The sequence below is a fragment of the Typopeltis vanoorti genome, chromosome 4 (genome assembly GCF_054136105.1).
Source record: "Typopeltis vanoorti isolate ZY-2024b chromosome 4, IOZ_Tvanoo_1.0, whole genome shotgun sequence".
Taxonomy (NCBI): domain Eukaryota; kingdom Metazoa; phylum Arthropoda; class Arachnida; order Uropygi; family Thelyphonidae; genus Typopeltis; species Typopeltis vanoorti.
In genome coordinates, this window is record NC_143552.1 from 93,230,464 (window position 1) to 93,252,748 (window position 22,285).

Sequence of the window (22,285 nt, forward strand, 5' to 3'; positions counted from 1 at the left end):
ACATTGAACAAGGGTTACTACAATTTTTAGACTGCATTATATCGAAACCGCACTGTATAAGTACCATGTTATATGAGGGTTACCTCTTTCAGCTTCAGCCAAATTAGCAGAAAGATTTCTGAGCTAAAGTAGAAAGAGAGCATAGACCACATTATTAAGAAAAGTTATATTAAACCTGATATGCACAAATGGAGACGATTATTTTAATTCTTGACACTATGCTGGTGATGTTATTCTCTTAATAAGTCTTTGCAGGTTCACAAAATTAAACTGAATTTGGCATTCAAACCAGAAATTAAATGAGAATGGAAAGGAAATTATTTACAATCTCAACAATAAATCCACAGATTTATTGTTGAGAAAAGATTACGTGTTTAACTATTTAGCTAAAATGTGTAACCTATTCATATATCTATCAATGCAGAATTTTCAATATTAATAAGATGTCAATTAAATGTGGAAATAAATGTCATATCCAGAAGAAGACATACATGTTTACTAAATAAGGTAATCTACTGTTTATCCAACCTTCAAAACAGTAATCCTTCAAACTTTTCTCTCTGAATAAGCTCTCTTCAGAAACTAATTCTATGTTACCTATCTCTAGCGACGAAAGCCTACCCTTGATACTTCATATGTACACCATCCATATAAAAGAATTCATGATCTGCTCAAATCCTGTTTTGGGCTCTAAAAACCATTTTTTTAAGTTGCTCACATACGCCTCTAGGTGTTGCAAAGCATCTTCGACAATCAGAATTTTTTTTCTAAAGATGAAATTATTCAGGATCAAAGCTGTATAACTGAGAGGAGACCTCGACATAGCCTTTAAATGAATGTGGAGAACAGGCCAGAGCTTCTGACCTAATGTTCAATCCTCACCTTCTCATGATGCACTCTGTTAGGTATCTACCTGGATACGGAATGAACGAGCATGGTGACAAACTGTGTTTTTGTGCTCTGAAGATGCTGGTTATAACACCAGCGAAATATCAGCAATAATTAATAAATTAATTATTTACTTAGTTTCTGTGTTCTAATATATACCGTTAAAAAATAAACAACATTTCTCAGCACACTGTAGTGATATAGAAGACAAAAATAAAAGATTTGATAATGTGTCTTGACAGATAACAGATTGATAGAGGAAAATTGTTAATAGGAAGTTAGTAATGATGTCAGTTCTTCATGTAGTACTATCATAATATCCTGTACACCCCTTGAGTGTACAGGATATTATGGAATTCGATGATGATGAAATCATTCAGAGTTGTGCAACTCTCAAAATCTTGATTATAAAGCACTTTCTGCCATAGTTTCATTTTTATATGAATTATATTACTTTATCACAAACCTTAAAGATGGTGACATCTTTCCTTTGCAAAGCAAGGATCAAACCATTAACAATGCTAAAAATATTGGCTAAGTATGCCAGTCAGATAAGCTCGGAGAAATCATGCATGTGATCAGAGAGGTAAGATACGTGACTTTCACTATCACAGATGTAGATTTTGATCTCATCTCACAATACAAAGAAAGAGGTAAGAACTTTTCCAAAGATAACAGCATACTTCAGCCTGAAATAAGTTGCATGTGTTTTCAATGCTCATTACTTCATACAAGATTTTAAAATATGAACATTCAATGGTGACCCTTGATGTAATTTACAATTTTTACTGCTTCATTCTTAACGTTTTAAGGCCATCTGGCATATTCTTAGCAGTAAGTTGCTCATGATGAATGCACTTCAAAGTACCAGTTTTAATCTATAATATCCCTACAAATATATTTTGAATCAACTAACCTTGTATGCCAATTAACAAAATTGATAAATACGAATAAGCTACTCTTTTATTAAGTTATTACAGCAATTGTATAAGCAGAAATTCTTATTTCTCTCAAAAATCAGACATGACCATTCCAGACTTCACATGGGTAGCAAAGGCACCCCACATTTCTCAGCACACTGTAGTGATACATTGGCTGCTTTTATGTACCACTATTATACTTGTGTGTTGAGAGATACATGTGGCAAAATATTATGCATATTATTATACTGAAATTAAATTACATAAAAGATTATTTTATGTAATTAAATTACACAATGTATTGTATTCTAAACTACCAAAAATTTATAAACAATATTTATTTACTAATAAAATTCTCTCATGGCCCACTGGTGGACTGCTAGCCACATTTGGGAAAAAAAAAAAAAAAAAAAAAAAAAAAAAAAAAAAATCTACTCTAAATAACTGAATTCAATTACTGGTCATTTTTATGTTATCAAGATTTAATAATACAACAATTATTAGAATATTTATTACAATTACAATAAAATATTTTAGAAATGTTTATATATATATATATATATATATATATTAAAATTATTCCGTTTAAAAATTCTACTGATTTTCTAACATGATCAGATAAATGGCTGATCTATCTATATATATATATATATATGCGTGTGTGTGTGTGTGTGTGTATTACTATAACACACATTTTTCCTAACAATTTGGATTATCTGATGTTCATTGTGCTTCTAAAAGTTATCTGTTTATGCTTTTTTTGGTGCAATAAGAATTACTCCTTTATGAATTACTACCAGGATACTCTCCACACACACACACATACGTACACATGTATGACAAGCTCACATTCGTCATATGCTTCAAACTTGATTTTCTGTTGATCACCAACTGCTCTCTAATCATGATAAATGGTATTAACTATTCTTCATGAAATTATTTTTGATACTTCTCGAAGTTTATATTCATTTTCAGAACTGTCCATAAACAATGCGTTTTCAATACTTAGCATCAATAATTGCATGAAGTCATCAAAAATGCTTATCATTCATGCATTTTCATACAAACAAATGTTAAAAAAAAATGACAAATTACAAATAATAAAAATACAGATGCCACATCAAGGACTTTGAAGGCATTTTTTTTTGAAATGTACAAATGAAGATTAATGTACCATAAAATCAATTTTATTAATCAAATGAAGTTTTAAATGAAATTATTCTGCCTTACTTCACTAAAAATGAAAGGAAGAAATCAAAAATACAGTTGACTCTCACTATAGTAAACTCATAGGGACTATAGTATAGATCGTATGCTACAGCAATTTCCTTTATGACAGTAATGTGTCTATGGAGTTTGGTCAAAACTTTTCAGTAGTTTGTTATAATGCTGTTTGCTATAGTGAGATTTGACTGCACGTAAAAAAACAAAGTACAGGGCTGAGGAGGAAAAAAAAAAATAATAAATACATACGCTTTGATCTTATATAATTCTTCTTCCAAAGATTTTTTTGATTCTCTAAGATCTGTAACATCTTTTATCAGCTGTTTTTCACGAGATTTCAACAAATTGATTTCTGTTGACAAAACCGAAATGTCAGTTTGCATAACATTCCGTTTCTGTGCTTCTTCATCTACTTGTGCTGATAAAACCTTTGTCTGTAACATGAAAATAATTTAAAATTACATTGTATGAGCTGAGATAGCTATACTATATTAAAATTAAAAATTCCCCAATGAAGAAGAAATTTATATTTCTACACTCATCTGGATACTGCTATTTAAAAAAATGAAAGAGGGAAATATATAGCTTTTAAGAGAATTTGTAACTTAAAAGAAATTTAGTATTTCATTCAGGATAAAAATTCTGAGTAAAAATACAAATCAAATACCAGATAGACAAAGTCAGTTAGTCTTTAGTTTTGCTATGAACACTATCATTCATAATACTTTTTTAAAAGTAATTTCATTAGATGTGATTCCACATCATGTTTGCAAACCTACTAAATTCTGAAATAAATTTCCAGTATTTCACAAAATATGAAACTTTGAGGGATTCGATTTACAAGATTTCTGCAAATCTTAACATTTTTGATCATAAATATAATTCTTTTGTCTTTTTAACTTTGTCTCTAGAGATTGCTACAGTTTATGCAATGCCATATTATTCAAATCTGCTACTAGCAGTAGCAAGTTTGGAGGTTTATATTTAGCATCACGAGTAGCAAAGAGGATAATTCAGGAAACCTGATGTAGAGTGCAAACATGAAACTTTTTTTCAAGTCACTTCAGGCCTCCCAATAAGTAGAGTAGTTGGTGGTAGTCACAATGAGTGGTGAAAACTGTATCATCTAAATGTATTCACAAACATCCATGTCTGTGAAGTAATTTGAAAATCTACAGCCCAATTATTGGAGAGCAGGTACATTTTCTACTCAATTCATGAAGCCAACTCTTTAAATGGCCAGATGAATTTCGACTCAACCTTTTCTTTTTTTCATGTTGCCATTACCTACAAAAGACTGAAAACATGCAGAATGTTAATAACAGGTGGGCTAGCATTATGTAAAAACTCAACAATAGACACCAAACATGAAACGTGAACCTTAGCAAGACACTTTAGGCCTACAACAAATAGGGAGGTTGTTCCACTCATTAATGAAATTCATTTAATAACTAGACATTAATTCACAAGCATCAAGCAAGGCTAGTCTTTGTATGATAATATATACTGACAAATCTCTTAATAGTTCTACAAATACTCAACAAGATTCCAATCAAGAACAGGAAAGCTAGTTCGTTTTTGTTCACCACATAAATCAGCAGATATTCTTAGAGCAAAATATTTACTAAATGTTTTGTTAGATACTGAATGGAGAACTTCTTGACAAGTTATTCATTCAGGATCTAACATGTAAGCTTTACAAAATTACAAAGAAATTTTCATAATACCTGCTTACCAGCAGAAGGTGAGAAACATATAAGTTGTTGTATATGAAAGTATGTATCAGTATGAGTAATATATTGGAATTTATTTATTGTAAAACGGAAAGCTAAAAATCAAGAATAATGTCAGATTAGCATTTCATGTAAAGGAATAATGACTTAATTTATGTATTATCAAACTATCATAAAATCGTAAGTCACAAGGTAAGAAATGACTAATAGAATCAACGGTCGCGCCTAAGCTGCAAGCCTGTCATAACGCCGAAGGCTGTAGCTTACGGGGAAGGTTGACGTAAGCGCTTTTCCTCGAAAACAACACCTAATAGCAAGGGGATCAACCTAAGTGCGATGTAAGCTATGAATCGTGCGAAAAACAATACAGAAAAGAGGGCGCTGAGAAAAAGTATTTAAGGCAATATGCGCCAAGCTCAAGGCTTTTTTTTCCCCTGTTTTCTTCAGAGATTTTGGAGATCGAGAACTCTCGACGTGTGATCGGAGATAGGACAAGCCGAGGGTGTTATGTCGGCGACAGCCGGTCGTATTCATGACCTGCGCTGAGAGGTATTCCATGGAGATCCATATGAGAATCGACAGCTCATGCAGAGTGCCAAACGCTGAACGACCCACCTGAGAGAGCGGAGAAAGCTCGTAGCAACAGCCATTTCTTGGCTTGTATCCAGTAGCAGAGAACAGAACAACTCAGTCACAAGACGAAGGATGACCCGAGCAACACGTGGCAGCTAATAGACCTTTGGAGGGGCTTGGTAAAGTAAAGATTCTTTTGTTTTATACCTTGAGATTGTTTGAAGGTAGAATTTGTGTCTTGATAAAGCAAGACTGAGGATTTTAGAGAACTTTGATAGGATAGAGTAACTAATACAGCCAATTCTATTAGACAAAGAATTGTATATCATAAATCTCTAATGTGTATATGATTGAATTAGTGAAAACCCTTTGTTAACTGAGTAAACTTAACTAAGAGAGAAATGATTTGAGAAGTGTCTATCTAAAGTAAAAATGTGAATGAAGAAACTTGAATGTAACATTGTTTAAATTATCCATTTGTATTACATGATTTTGCATGTCAGTTTATATGAGAAGGTCAGATTAGTACTGAACAGTTTGTATAGATAAGCATAAGCCATTCACTTAGCTAGCAATGCAGAAGTTTTGATAATTAAATACAAGATTTTGTGTATACCTTTTTTTTTAGCATTAATAAACATGTTTTGTTACTTGAAACTGAGTCTTGATTGAATTCGAGGTGTCAACCTACCACTTACAAAATTCGAACCAAATAGCGGGAAAGAGTTTAGAAAATTATATAATAGAGATAAGATCTTAGGTCATGACTGCAAGGAACCGAGATCTATATACTCACGCGTGAATTTAGATTAACGTATATGCCTAAAACCTAGGAATATTTCCCTGAGCCTGAATTATATTTTTGTTATAGGAAGCTGGCTGGTGCAGTAAAATATAAATTTGCCAGTTTCTGAAGAGGAAATATTCCTAGGGGTTAACCCAGGTTATATATGGTAGCCAGGATATTAAGATATAAGATAGAGAGGTAGAGAACAATATATATAAGAAATAACAATAAGTAAAAAAAAACATTACAGTTCCTAGTTAGGGCTGCTTAAGGATCAGACTGGATAATTTGGAGAAATCTTCACATAGCCTTTTAAGGAATGCGGGGAACCAAACAGTGCTTCTGATCTGATGTCCAATCCTCACCTTCTTGTGGTACACTATGTTAGTAGGTATCCACCCAGAAACTGGTGGATACTTGTTACCATAACTTTGTCCAAATAATTCGGCCAACCAAAAATTTGGTTGATTTAGCCAACCAAACTATATTCTTATTGACTTAAACCAAAACAGTATGATGTTTCAACACCATCAAGTTTCATGCCAGCTGAGAGCATTATCTGGTTAAACAAGGCCCTGCTGTTCTTGACAAGGAAACAGAGCAAACAGTGAAAAAGTCAATCAGAACATACTTAACAAATCACCATCAAATATCTGGAACTATCAACATAGGGGCATACTACACTAATAGGATCTGAATTCAAACATTTCCACTCAAAGGGAGCAATCCCAACCATGAAAGCTAGAAAAGCACTCTAGCACTCTAGATGGGTCAAACAAAGATAAAGAAGGGATGGATTGAAAAAATTACAAATAGTGGTTTTTATAATTTCTGGGAAACAGTGACTGAAAAAATGTTCACAGTAAAGAAATGAGAATGAAAGACAGATGGAGTAGCTGATACAGTAATTTTGATTAGTACTGAAATGGATAGCAACTGACTATTGCTGATTGTTTTAGAGGTTTTGTTTGAGAGAGAGAAAAGCAGAATTATTCTTACAAATTTGAATGAATTTGCTAGAAAAGGCTTTTCACCCTCACATTCAGTGACCAAACCCAACAGGTCACCCACATGTAAAATACATTAATAGCATAGCACTTGCAAATAAGTGGATGACATAAGATGTGGAGGGAGAAGAAACAGCATAAAGGAGCACACGTTTTGAAAACAATTCAAAATTACATCATGAAGTGGTGCAGAAGTGGGCTACTGCCCTTTATTTTGGCAAAAATATTAACATAAGTGTGATAGGTTGGTAGTTAAAGACTACATTTTTTTTTTTTTTTTTTTTTTTTTTTTTTTTTTTTTTGAGGAGGATGAAAACTAGAAATTGAGTAATTTTCATTTCAAAATATGGCATAAATACTAGCAGAGGTGAGAGAACAGAGTCTTGTGGAACCCCATTATCAATTGAGCAGATAGGGGATAAGTAGCCATCAATTATCAGAAGTAGTGTGCATCCAATCAGAAAGCTAGAAACCCAGTTGCAGAAGTCATGAGGCAGGTCAAATGATGGGAGCTTACTCAGCAGGCCTTTGTGCCAGACTCAGTCAAAGGCCTTGGAGATGTCAAGTTTAACCATTTCAGTTTTTCCATTTTCAGGCATGTAAGCCAAAGTGGACATCGTGATACTCCTTAGATACTCTACACAGGATCCAATGAGGAGAGGGAATCACTATTATAGAGGTAAATGTAAATCTGAAGGACTCTCCTTAGAATATGCCTCAGCTCTGAAGCAAGCACATAACTTAAATAACAGTTGTCTCATGTCTTCTGAAAATTGTGGCAAACTGTGATCCAAAGATCTTTCTTCCGGCCTTCTTATGAATTACCAGGCCAATCCATTGTAATTACCATAAGTAGGCTCATTTATTGTTTCCATCCCTTACACACATACACCCACTCCAGTTATAACCTGTAAGTTCACAAATCAAACCAACAAATATCAAGTCCATAAAACCCGCAATCAAGCTCACCTCTCAGAGGATGCCACTTAGGATGATCCTAGAATTTTGGATCGCTCATTCTGTTTATTGTAGTGCATGGGTTAACTGTGCTCCTTGATAATCCTTTGTGACAAAAGTGAAATATTAGAAGATAATTACATTAGCTGTAATTATTTTAAGACACTTGCTTTCTTTTAAGCCACAATATGAATGATCAACAGCTTAAAAAATGCATTCTGTGCTCCTCTGTAATGCTTTCAGAATTTATCAGGATACTGAGTACTAATGCAGTGTTTTAATTTATGCTATACATGACAGGTCTTGATTCCAACTAGTGCCTTCTGTAGCATAGTTAGTGGTGATGCCACTTTTGGATGGAAAGAGATCTGGATTCAAATCCTACCTAGGATGTAAGAATGAAACTTTATAGGAGGAAGGGGTTTCAATAAAATGAATTAGAAAGAAAAGATATTCTTTCCAAAAATATGGTTCTCCCCACTTACAAAAGAAACGATGATGAGAAAACAAATACATTTCTTTTAAAGGCGACAGAGATAAAATTAACTGTCCTAATTAACAATAATTGGAAGAGAAGGTACTACATATTAATAAATATCATAAGTAGGCATGACAATATTCTCCTCTGTGTACTTCACAAAACATGTACATTTAGGAAGACAAGAAAGATCTGGGTACTGAACAAAAACCAAATTAAAATATTTAGTGTCATTAAGTCTAGTGATATTTTTATGAATAATATTATGAATCATAAATCTATTATCATAAGCATTTACCTTTTCAAGCTCTTGTTTATATTCCCCTTCAAGTTTTTGAAGTTGTTGTTGTATCTGACGATAATCTACAGACAACATTGATATCTGTCGCTCTTTTTCTTGGCTTAGTCCTTCTGCTTTCTGTCTTATAGCTTTCTCTTCATTTAATTTAAGTTCAAGTGCTGCAAACAACACAATATATTTCAAATGGGAGCATATCATATTAAATGTGCATTTGAAAATTTAACAAGCAAATCACAGTCAGTCCTTAAATAACACTATATTTACATTTTCCCTAACAAAAAAACATAGAAATCATAGGAATGTAACAAGGATCTGTGTAAGTTTTGTGGATATGCTTCCAAATCTCCCACCCCCAAAGAAAATCTTAGTTCTTCTCCCCCTTACATTTGATGATGTTCAATTTAATGGTCAAGACCAGCTTTCTCTACTCACACACGCTTTTATTTTTATTCTTTCTGGCATAATGACAGCACTTTCTATAGCATCCTTGGCTTCCAAAAAACTTTACATCCCTTTTTGCTCAAAATGTCACTTTTTATCTGTCAGCTACTTACTCTGTACAAATCTCAAATCCACCAAAAATATGTAACCCGGAGAAAGAAGAGTTCCAGACATGCAAACATGCTGTTGACATATCAAAGCCAAAAGGCTTACAGAAGTTAGCAATAGCAAATAGGTGGCCACAAATATTCCTAGATGACCCTTTACAAATATTCCTCTTAGAGATACATTAGACATACTTCATAATAATTACTCTCTCCAATCTGATTCAAGTGCCATCTCCTATGTAGGATGTTGACTACCATGATTTGACTCATGGTTAACTACAGGCATTATGACATGTGGCGATGACCCTATCTCTTCCACTTATTGTCATAAGTATTCATGGCTGTAAATCCACGTGGGTTCACAGGGCCAGTTTGCTGTTCTGAGGGACGAAAAACCCAAATTCCAAGGTGAAAAAAATCCTCTACCTCCACATGAGACCAGTGAACTCACCTTTAGTTGAAAGAGACCAGATAAAGGTTCCTCATGTCATGTACAGGAATCAAACCCGGGTCTTTCCAACCAAAGGGCTTCGTCTATACTGACTGAGCTAAGGAGTCTGATTACTCTCTAGATAATGCAAAATTATTCATTCTCGCTATAAAATGCAAGATACCTTTCCTGCCAAAACAAATTTTACAAACAAACTTAAGGTACTGCAATGAGTTTGCCTCTCTCACAACTTAGCAACTACTACATGAACATTTACAACAGCATATGCTTACCCAATTTTAGCAGTCTGGAGCCCTTCTCTGAGTTCCACGATTTTCTTCACAATATTTATTCAGTCCACCTGAGGATTAAATTTATTCTTGAAATATAAGACAACAATCACTTTCCCCTTCAGCTTAATGCACTCAGCAACATCATAGTCAACTTCAATTATGTAATATATTGTTTATTTTAATTATAGTTTTGTAATTGTATATTAATGTAACCATTACCAAGTGATGGAGAAACACAGGACTAATGACTATTTTTGGTGCATTTCATGAGTTTGAAATTGTCGATATAATAAGAACATACTAAAGTACCACTGCTAACTTCTGCCCAGCTGAGTGCAGCTGAGTTAATAGTATCCGGAGAGTTCATCGAAAAACAGTTTACCGAAAGACAATTCATCGAAAAAGCAATTCACCGAATAAACAATTCATCGAAAATCAGTTTATCGAACAACAATTAATCGAAAAAGCAATTCATCAAAAGGCAATTCCCCGAAAAAGCAATTCACCGATGAGCAGTTAATCGAAAAGACAATTCATCGATATATACTCATTAGTATTTTTAGCCTATTCCTTCCCTTATTAACTGCAATTACTTGCTTTCGAGGTTATTTGGGAGATAAGTGCATGTGGCATTCCTGTCGTTGAATAACAGGAATAACAGAAACAGGAGTAAATAAGTGAAACATGACTGAAAAATCTTCAGGAATGAATTTTTTTCAAGTTTTCCAATATTTTTACTCTGAATTCCTGTATATTTTATTATTATATTGTGAAAAATATTTACATCAAAGAATCAATTTATTATTATTAGTAGTAGTAGTAGTAATATTGATGATTAATACTATTTTCCCTCATCCTCCTCAATATAATGATTGCTGGTATAGCAATGCTGCTTTACTAAGGAATAATTACAGAACAATATGGATTCTTATTGTCTTTCTTGTCCGATTTGCCTATTTCCAGGAGGAAAAGCCTAGTCATCTCAGTATTAGGCCTACTAACTTACGTTCAGTAAATTTATTTATTTATTACATTTATTAATGAAAAAATTTTATTTGGATTCCGTATTTTAAACTTTTACAAAAAAATGTAGAACCCTTCCAGTTTTCAGTTCAGTTATATTCGGGGCTACAAAGAAAAATGGCAAAATTATGTATTACAATAACTCGCAGACTTAGCAGAATTCGCAGAAGTTTTCAGAACAAGAAGCTGAATGCATGGTTCAGTTTTAGTTCGTAATGGATCACTTTTATCATAACATTTCCATAAAGAAGTTCCAAAATGATATTAGCATTTTCGCTCTGGCTGGATGAAATTTAATGAAATTTTTAATTTCAATCAACTAGACTTATTGTGACAAAATTTGGTAGAACAAATTTCTTAGCCTATTCCTCCCCTTATTAACTGCAATTACATGTTTTTGAGGTTATTTGGGAGATAAGTGCATGTGGTACTCCTGTCTTCCCTACAGATAAATTGCTAACTGTACAATGAAGCAGGATGTACACTTACATTAAATGCTCTAAAATGCAAGAAAATAATTATTACGTTTCAATGACCGCTTCATATGTTGACTGTATCATGAGTAACGTTCCGCATTGTTACTGAACATTTTCTAAACAATAGTTTGCAAGAAAAATGACTTTTCGATGAATTATGAAAGAATTCACTGAAAAATTTTCAGTGAATTGTTTTTTCGATGAATTGCCTTTTCGACGAATTGCCATTCGTTAAATTGTCGTTCGTAGAATTGTTTATTCAGCGAATTGCTTTTTCGATGAATTGCTGTTCGATGAATTGCATTCGATGAATTGTCTTTCGATTAACTGTTTTTCGATGAATTTGCCTGTAACCGAGTTAATAGCCACTTTGTAGTGTATGGTATTCTACCAACCTTCTGCAACTTCTGGTATAGCAAACTTTTCATGAACTTTCTCATGAACTGCACAAAGTTTATTCATCTGATTTTTTTCTTTTAATATTTATAACTAAATTATTAGTTATATATATGTATTAATAGTTGAATTGACTAAATGGAATCAAAATTCCATTTAGTCAATTCGATTGAAACAAAATAAGATCAAGTGCTATTTAGAGTTTAATAGTGTTTGTCCTCTAGTGTTTTCAGCAGTTATTATATAGAAGATGTAAGTCACATGACTTACGAAACTTGTCGGGTCTTTTAATTCATTGTGTTTTATATAGCTTATTTAAAAAATGTGGTCCAATTACCGGAATATGCCATGTGAACTTTTAAACCACAGAAACCTCCACTTACAATTCCACTAACATTATTTCCATTCATATCCCAGATAGCCACAGACAGACAGACCAACAAACACTATTCAGGTGAACGACAACACCTGATATGAGCTTTTACCCTTGGATGTTGAATAATCTCCATCACAGATATTGAAAATATCTTGAGCATATGTACATGTAATACAGGCAACTCTCACTATAGCAACTATATCAAATTCACTCAATACAGTCAACTATTTAAAGTGAAACGCATACATAATTTTATATATATTTCCTTAGTGTTTTTCCTGCTTACACCTAATTAAAGAAAAATGTTCATCCCATGAGTATTATTTTAATATTTCTGATTTCTTTAGAATTTTTTGGAAGACTGCTTAATACATAACTCACCTTATTTATTAAAACTACATAAAATTGGTGTATCTGAATGAATCATCAGATACTATTCAATGATCCCTTCTTAAGGGAGGAAAATTCAACTCAAAAAAAGAAGACACCTCTCCTTTCCTTATATCTGTTTACAGAAAACATCTGTCACTTTGGTAAATTGTCTTAAATTATAACCTCCAAATTTTATTATACTGATAAAAGAGTAAGTAAAATCGAGTGGTCTGCCTGAACTTTTTTGCTTTTTCAAAAATCAATTATTTTCTCAGTTTCCTTCTGGTGCTGCTGGTTGAAATGGCGTTTTTCCTCTAAAAGGACTTCTAATTGGATACAAGTGAGGCTCTAACAAAATTCTTAACATCTTTGCCATCTTTTGACTTTATTAAAAGATTGATTTTTTTTTTTTACAATTTAATGTTTTAAAAATTTTGAGTCTTTTTTTTAACTAAGTAAGAACTAAAACTAAATAAGTTTCCTTTGCTCCCTGTACACATTCATAAATTTTCCAGAAATTAAGGCCAATATCCATTTTAATGAAAAATTCCTGTAGTATAAATGTTGCAAAACCAAAAGCCTGTGAGCAAATCTCTTAGATGTTCCTTGTAATTTTACTTTTAGAATAATTAACACCAACTAAGTATCTGACCATTTCCTAAGAGATCTAACTGTTTCAGCCTAGTTTCAAAACACACCTCAATGTTTTTTCTGAGATTCACCATGAAAGATATGGATTAATCTTTCCAAATGAGTAAGTTTGGAAATTTTTTCATTTTGGAGAGGTGAATCAAAATCACCCACAATTACCACTGTAAATAAATTCCTGAAATAATTTTAGATTAAATAAATTTGGAAAGAAAAGTTTAGAGAATAAAAACTTAATGGTATTTATTCTTAGATTTTTAAGCTCATCATGTTCAACACACCATTTATTGTTTAAATTGAAACACACATACATACACACACATGTATATTTCCCTAGTGTTTTTACTTCACCTATATTTCAATTAAAAAAAAAAGTTGGGTTCAATTCATAACAGAGTATTCTTTTAGTACTTCTGATTCCTTTCCAATTTTTTTTTAATAAGATTGCTTAATACCTAAGTTACCTAACTTATTTTTAAAAAATGTGATGTATCTGAATGAAATTTATCAGATGTTCCACAAAACACCATTAAGGCAAATTCACTTTCAATGGTTCAAAAACCATTCCTTTTGTCAAATCTGCAATGGTAAAATTCAACTTATTTTATATATTAAAAGCAGTGCAACATTAAAATATACCCAATTCATTTTGGTATACCATTTTTCTGTGACATACTTGTATTCAAGCATTTAGTTGCTTTGATTTTAATTTTCATTCTTATCACTGTTTTTCTACCTTTGTGATGCTCTTCATATGATCAGAGTACTTTTACTAACTAATATTGCAGAAGTAATCATTTTAACCAGATAGCATCAAAAGAGCTATTATGATTCCCACAGAACCAAAAAAAAAAAAGAATAATGCTTGTTACAGAATTTTCATAAATTTAACTTCAAAATCCAATCAGCATTACCAGTTTAGAATGTCTTACACTCTTATTTTTCTATATATCAAATTAGTCTTTTTACATCTATGGCCATACAAAGACATCAACAGAAAAAAAATTACTATTACATTTATGGCATAGTTAATTCTCATTATAATTTTCAATGGGAATTAACTATGCCATAGGTCAGAGTCATAGGTCAACAGACAATTCCTTAGGTCACTATAATTAGCAATTATAGTGTCCAAAGGAATTGTCTGTTGTGGTAGAAAGTTGGCTAAATTTCCTTTAGAAGAGAAAAAAGTTCTTTGGAATGAAACTTTAGCTGGAGCTTTGTTATAATAAGTGGTTTACTATACTAGTGTTTGCTATAATCAGAATTCACGATATACAATATATTTCAAAAATTAGTTTTATTATTCAGATATCATTAACAAACAACTGCTCTTCAAAATAACTTGGTTACCTTGCATTGCTTCTAAGTTGGCCTCTTCAGTTGAAGAAAGAATTCGCTTCTTATCTGCTGTAAGTGCAGCAACAGCATCATGATGAGCAGAAACTTCCTGATCATATTTGCTCTGAAGGTTTTTAACTTCCAGTTCAAACATTGCTCTATCCTATGGAAAAAAAAAGTTTTGCTAAAATGTGAGATGACAAATTAAAGATGCCAAGAAATTATATTTTTGGTTTCATGCTTTTTAGCCAAGTGTAAGCATCCAAATTACATTAAAATTCAAATTTCAAATCCAAATTCAAACACAAGACTTTTTCCTTACTTGTTTTTTTTTTTTTTTTTTTTAAATAAATCTAGGTGTGCTAAATTCAAATCTGACTTCAGAATTTCTGTATCACCTATCTTTAAGGGATGAAGAAGAAATACATAACTTCTGTACTCAGTTGGTAACAATGATGCCTTTTGTGCGAAAATACCTCTGTTCAAATACTGTAATGCAGAGAACTTCTATAAGAGCTTTATAATTGTAGATGAGTGTAGGTCCATTACATGATATCAATGTAGTGGACCTAAAATGAGCTGAAAACACCTGGCCTTCAAAATGTTCTAAATAACAGCAAGTAGAGAAGAAAAGTATCCCTCTATTGCTGATCTTGCGCTTTCAGCTAAAACAGCTTCAATGTATTACAAAGTCAGAAAGGTGTTATAATGCAATACAGTTTTATAATGTATTATAGATTAAATCAGAAGGATAAATAATGTAAAATGACTGCAAAGAAAACATTAATAAACAAATGTTTGGGGGTGGGGGGACATGATATCAAAGCAGACATCAGGGAGTAATGCTTTCAACTTTGACAAGAAAATGAGCTGAATTGTTGATAAAGGAAATGCTTACATGTGTGCACTTGGAAGTCATGTAAGAACTTAGCTATTTTATAGGAGGTGCATCAATAGATTTGTGTTTGATCTTAGCGAGCAGTAATCATTGTAGAGTTCAGATCACAGAATAAGGATGTTCATCCATGGCATGGCCATAACTTCTCAATTGCATTCCTATTCAGTTTGTTTATCTTATGAGTTTAATAATCTTGCTCCTAGCTAGATTACAAACGATTACTTGATAGGTGGTCCTACACCAGAGAAGTGTGATCTTTGCATTAATAATCTGTCCTACTCATCACAACAACCACTTTATCCTTTAGAGGTTATAAAGTTAGTATTACATTTCAGAGACTGGAGGGCATACTGTTCATGCTGAAGAAATATTTTGAGGAAGCAATTTGGCCTTAAATAGAACTCAGGCCATTTCAAAGCATAATAGCAAAATCTTGTTTTCCTTTCTCGAGAATCCCTGTTTCAGTAAGGTCAACCGGATGATTATTTAATCCAAAGAGTTATATATTTTACACATAAATCGTTATTTCAGTCTAGTGAAAGAATTACAGCAATGATACTAATTTCTAGCATGCAGCACTTGCTGTCTTGAAACAAGAAAGAAAACGACTGCTACATTTTCTTACTTGTTTCAAATTAGCTACGGATTCTTAGTTCCAAAAGACTGATGTTTTTGGTTTGTTGATAAATTTTGTACTGATAAGAGCATTACAGCATTACCCTAATTTTTTGCTCTAGTCAGTTATAAGAAATGGCATTAATATTACATTTATGATATTCAAGTTCTCTTCAAGTGTAAATAACAGTTGGAAATTATTCTATTATTCTCACCTTTTCCAGCTCAACAAGTTTGTTACTCAGCTTCTGATTCTCTTCCATAATGGTGGATTCCCTTTCTCTCATTCTTTCCAACTCCATCTGGAGAGCATGTTTGCGATCTTAAGTTGAAATGATTAAGAATACGATATTACATGTGAAATTTCATTCAAATAATAAATAAGGAAAATACAAAATATAAAAATTTCATTAGTTCCAATTAAAATACAAGCATGATTGAAAAATGAGCCACCAGTGGCTTATCAATTTAATGATCAAATTTACATATATACTATTAATACTATAAAAAAGTGCACCCATCTGGGACACATACGAGGCAGGTTCCAAAAGTTTCCGGCCTGACATACAAAATTGACACAAATTTTAAAACGCCAGATAGCACCATCGATTGCGAGCTTACTGTACCAGTTTCAACTCGCTACCTATGTCATTCAGTTGGAGGCACTCATTTGACTAACACATGGCACGCTAAGTGGCCATAATGTTAAAAATTGAGTATCGCACTGTGATAAAATTTTTCACCAAAGAAAGGCTTTCTCCAAGTGTTATCAAACAGTGATTGGATGGTGTTTATGGGGGAGCTTCTCCTTCATATTCCACTATGAAGGAATAGGCTAAACAGTTTCTTCTAGGAAGAAAGAGATGATCCTTGTGATGGTTGGCCTGTGGAAGTGATGACTGAGGAAAATGTCTCTCTTGTTGAGGAGAACTATTCAATGACAGATAGTTGAAGCTCAAATAAATCTCAGGAAGGTTAGGGCTTTCTATAACAACTGTCTTTCACATCATTCACAAGAACCTTCACATGACAAAGGGCAGTGCAAGATGGGTGGGTGCCCTGACTTCTCTCTTCAATCCAGAAGGAGCATCGTGTGACCTGTTCCTGCAAGTTTTTAGAGCTTTGCCAAGGGAATCAGAGAGAAGTAATGGAAACCATTGTCACTGGGGATGAAACCATGATCCTTTGTTATGATCCTCTTTCCAAAAGGGAATCCATGGAGTGGTGCAGACCAGTCGAAGCACTGCTGAGGGAATCCATGGTCACTCAGTCCAACAAGAAGATCATGGCAACAATCTTTTGGGATTGCCAGGGAATTCTCTTCATCGACTTCAAGGAAAGGAATACCACCGTGAATGCAGGATATTATGCTTCACTCCTGCACAAACTATGTGATGCCATAAAGGAGAAAAGATGAGGAATGCTCAGTCGTGGTGTTTGCCAGCTTCACAACAATGCTCTAGTCCATACGGCTATTGCTGCAGTGAAGAGCCGTGGCTTCAAGGAGATTGAACACCCACCCTACAGTCCAGATCTAGCACCCAGTGACTACTACCTCTTCTTGAAACTGAAGAAAGACCTTCGAGGAAGAAAATTTGCAGATGACAATGAGGTGAAAGATGCAGTTTTAGACCATTTTGCAGACAAAAGTACAGACTATTTTTTCAAGGGAATAAAATGTTAATTCAGAGATGTGAAAAGTGTGTTGAAGTAAAGGGAGATTATGTTGAAAAGTGACAGTTGTTTTCTTTCTATCACCTCTAAAAGTTAGTCAAGCCAAAAACTTATGGAACGACCCTCTTACATCTATAATATTTGAATTTCCAAAATTAAGGGATAAATGTGAATTTCTTGAAAACAATAACAAAGGTTGAAAAAATTATTTTGATAGACAGAACATCACACTACAGTAAAAAGATTCATGAGAATCAACATTTTAAAAACATATATAAAACAAACAAGGGATTTAAGTGGATTCAATTGGACAGCAAAATAGCATTTTCATAAGAGGAATATGATCACTCCTGAACACTATTACATTCAGTGCTAATGTTACTATCAATAAGGAAATTTATCAAGATACTGGAATCATATCAACAAACTTTTTTTGTGCCTGTAAATGAAATTAAGTTGTGGCTAATGTACTTCAAGGCACTGAAAAATCTGCAATCCATTTTTTTTTAAACAGATATGAATATTTTTTCATAGTTATTTTGAAATACTTAATTTTGAATTAGATAGTACAAATACCAAAAAATTTAAATTACTGTCAGTTAATTGCCCTATTATGACCTTCAAAGCAGCATGCAGTGATAACGTGAAAAATGAATGGAGGTACAGTTTGAATATGAAACTGTAACAGCATAAGGGGTGCTGTTAATCATATTCAAATGTTTCATTTCTTCATTATTATACCATTACACTTTAAAGCACAGACTACTTTTGTTATGATGTATAGTTTCATTACAAGAGTGGTATATCGCTTGTGCACTAAGATCAAATATTCTATTTTAGGTGAAGAACAGCAGATAAAGATAAAATATGGGCTCATCGTTATTGTTGCTCATATAGTTATGTTTCACTTAATGGATTTAGAGAAGCGACACATCTCGTAATATTTAGGATACAAGTGATTCAGAAAACCACAAGATCATGTAATAGATTGTTACTACTTTTTTAAGCAATCTATCTGGATTTTCACAAAAATTTGATAGTATACAGAAACTTAGAATCTGCCACAAGACCACAGCCTCAGTCTTTAGATCTTCCACCAAACTTCACCATCACTACAACATGCTGAGTACTACCCCTGGTAAACTTTCTGCTTCTGGTGTACATAGTAAGTCGTCGTCATCATTAGATGAAAGCATTTAGAAAAGTGTTAACAAACATCATCCCCACATCATAGTAGAGTTCCAAGGGAGGAAAGAGGGCAAAATAATTCCTTTGCATAAGGGAGGTTCTAAGACCACAGTAGAAAAATTATAGACTATGGTGGTAAAAGTACTACAAATATTGGTAAAAAATAGAATTCAAGAATGAGTAGATAAAAATATGATACTGTACGAGGGTCAACATGGCTTTGCAAAGGGTCGGTCAAGCCTTAGTAATTTACTAGGTTTTTTTTATAATAGAGTAAGAGCTGAGTTGGATAAAGGAATAACCACATGATGATTTTGCAAAGGCATTGACAGAATACCACATGGAACACTGGTACACAAATTAGAACAAATGGGGATGGATATGACACTGATTAAGTGAATAAGAGGGTAGGTGCTGGACAGATATCAAAAAGTAGTATATGGAGGGGCAGAATCGAGGCAAAAAAAACAAGTGATTAGTGGTGTACTGCAAGGTTCAGTGCTGGGACCATTGCTGTTTAATTTGTACATAAATGATATAGGAAATAACCTGAAAGGAAGTATTTAATGGTTTGCTGATTATCGAAATTAGGTAAGTAATAGTTAATCAAGGTGATGTGGAGAGCTTGCAGAATGATTTAAATAGGCTGTCAGTATGGGCAAAAGTTAATGGATTTCAGTTTAATGTTGAGAACTGTAAAGTTATGCATTTTGAGATAAATAGATTACAAGCCATGTATCACATTGATGGCACTGTACTCCAGGAAATAAATGAAGCTAGAGATTTAGGGGTGGTGGTAGACAGAGAGTTAAAGTTTACAGGAGATATCACTAAGGTAGCCCATACGATTACTTAGCTATTGAAGAACACATTAACAAGTAGAGATAAGAAAGTTATTCCTCTTTATAAGACCATGATAAGTCCACATCTGGATTACTGTGCACAAGTCTGGTCTGCCTGGGTTTCTTGGGAATGAGGAAACTTTGGAGAGGATTCAGAGGTAAGTGACCAGGATGGTGAGTGGCCTGTGGAATGTTACCTATGAGGATAGATTGAGTGTGTGTGGATTGCAGAAGCTAGCTGATAGGAGAAAAAGAAGAGATAATAGAAACATTTAAGTTGTTGCTTAAAGAGTTTTATAGGATTGATGCAGGGGAAATGTTTCAGCATCTGGCTGGAGGGACCAGAACAAGGGACTATCCCTGAAAGTGGAATAAAGGTGTGGTTAGTACAGGTGTAAGGCTTAGATATTTTGCTTCGCAGAGTCAGTTCTGAGTGAGTGCTTTGTCTATTAATGAGTTCAAGGAGAGGGATGATAGTGTGTGTATAGATTGGATCTCCTGCAATGAATCTTCAGACTCCATGGAGGTGCCCATACACCCTCTGTCCAAAAAGAAACCAAACTCTTGACAGAAAATAAAACACAAGCCAATTATAATTATTCAAATCATTTATTTCACTCAATATACTCTCCCTCAGCTTTGATAAAGCATTTGGCATGGTCAATTACTTCGCTAAATGTGTTTTATATATCGGTTTTTGGGATACTGTTGATGGTCGTGGTTACTGCTGCTTCAATGTTTTCAATGGTGTCGTATCACTTTCCTTTCATCGGCAAATAAAGTCGAGGAAAGAGAAAGAAGTCAACGGTTCCAAATTAGGTGAACACGGTGAGTGATCCAACACACAAACTTTGTTTTTGCTCAAAAACTGTCTCACAATGTTCGAAGGATGAGATCGTGTATTATCGTGCAAAAGTGACCAGCTGCCTGCATCATGATATTCATGCCATACATGACGAATTCTCACTATCAATCGCTTCAAAACTTTGAGATAAAACTCACCATTGACCATTTGACCAGGCGGAACGAATTCTTTGTGGATAATACCCATAGAATCATAGAAACAAATGAGATTGTCTTTACTTTTGACTTCTCCAAAATATCGAATTGCAGTGGTCAATTCGATATTTTTTTTGGTCATCAGTCAGTTGTGGGGAACAAATCGCGAATTCAATTTACGAAGGCCCAACGTCTCGGTCAAAATGTTGTGCACAGTTGATTTTGGAATCCCTAATTCATCTTCAATCAATCTCACAGATGATTTTGGGTTTTCTTGATGAAATCACTCACTTTTTGGATGTTAACTTCACTCATTCCAGTTTTTGGACGGCCCTGCTTTTCGTCGACCTCAAATGTCTCATGACCACTTCGAAATTGCTTAAACCACTCGTAAACTTGAGTTCAGGATAAGCATTCATTACCATATGCTTTTTGAAGCATTTCGGTAAAACTTTTACCAAATTTAACACAAAAGTCAATCGTATCTCTCTATTTGAAACTCATTTTCCGACCGTTTGTCAAAACACACTCACTCTTGGCACTATAACTCAGCTTCTAATGAAATAAATGTCATAAACAGTTCACACAACACTAATGAAGGTTGTTGCTTTCAACAACAAAAAGATACAACAGGTGGCACCTAGTTTCTTCTGTTTTTGAAAAGTTTGGTTTCTTTGTGGATAGAGGATGTATAATAAAATATATAATAATAATTAAACAGAAAGAATTAAATGGACTTGTTAGCAAATTTCAATTTTCAATAAAAGTGCATCTTGCTTGTCAACCCTAGTTCCTATTAGGGGGTGCTTAAGGGTCAAAGCTGTATAACTGGGGAGGAGACCTCCACATAGCCTTTAGAGGAATGCGGAGAACCGACCAGGGCTTCTGACCTAATGTCCAATCCTCACCTTCTCGTGGTGCTCCCTGTTGAGTATCTACCTGGATACTGAACGAACGTGGATGGGCTGGCAATTTGGGATTTAGCTGACCAAATTGTATTCCTATTGGTTAAACCAAAATACAAAATGATGGTACATGACAAAATTTCATGCCTGCTAGGTTTTCACCCGGTTAAACAAGCCCCCCACCCCCATTGTTTTCGCCAGGGAACCAAGGTGAATAGCAAAAAGTCAGCTACTGGAACAAATCTGAAAACACACCCCAACTCAACATCACCAGAGTTAAAGATCAGTACTATCATCATAAGAAGCCTGAATTGCAAAGAAATGGATCTAGCTGAGGAATTAGAAAAGTACCAGATCGACGTAATAGGGGTGACTGAAACAAAAACTGGACAA

General features: G+C 33.7%; 1 protein-coding gene across 1 annotated transcript in view; it reads right to left on the reverse strand.

Annotated features, from left to right (window-relative positions):
• The window catches only part of Rok (Rho associated coiled-coil containing protein kinase), a 484,157-nt gene that overhangs the window by 164,386 nt on the left and 297,486 nt on the right, over nt 1–22,285 (reverse strand). Inside the window, exons 19-22 of the mRNA XM_090392113.1 lie at nt 16,500–16,606; nt 14,784–14,934; nt 8,866–9,026; nt 3,282–3,466 (exon numbers count right to left, since the gene is read on the reverse strand). Of these exons, the coding sequence (XP_090248239.1) occupies nt 3,282–3,466; nt 8,866–9,026; nt 14,784–14,934; nt 16,500–16,606 (604 nt within the window). The remainder of the gene's footprint in view (nt 1–3,281; nt 3,467–8,865; nt 9,027–14,783; nt 14,935–16,499; nt 16,607–22,285) is intronic.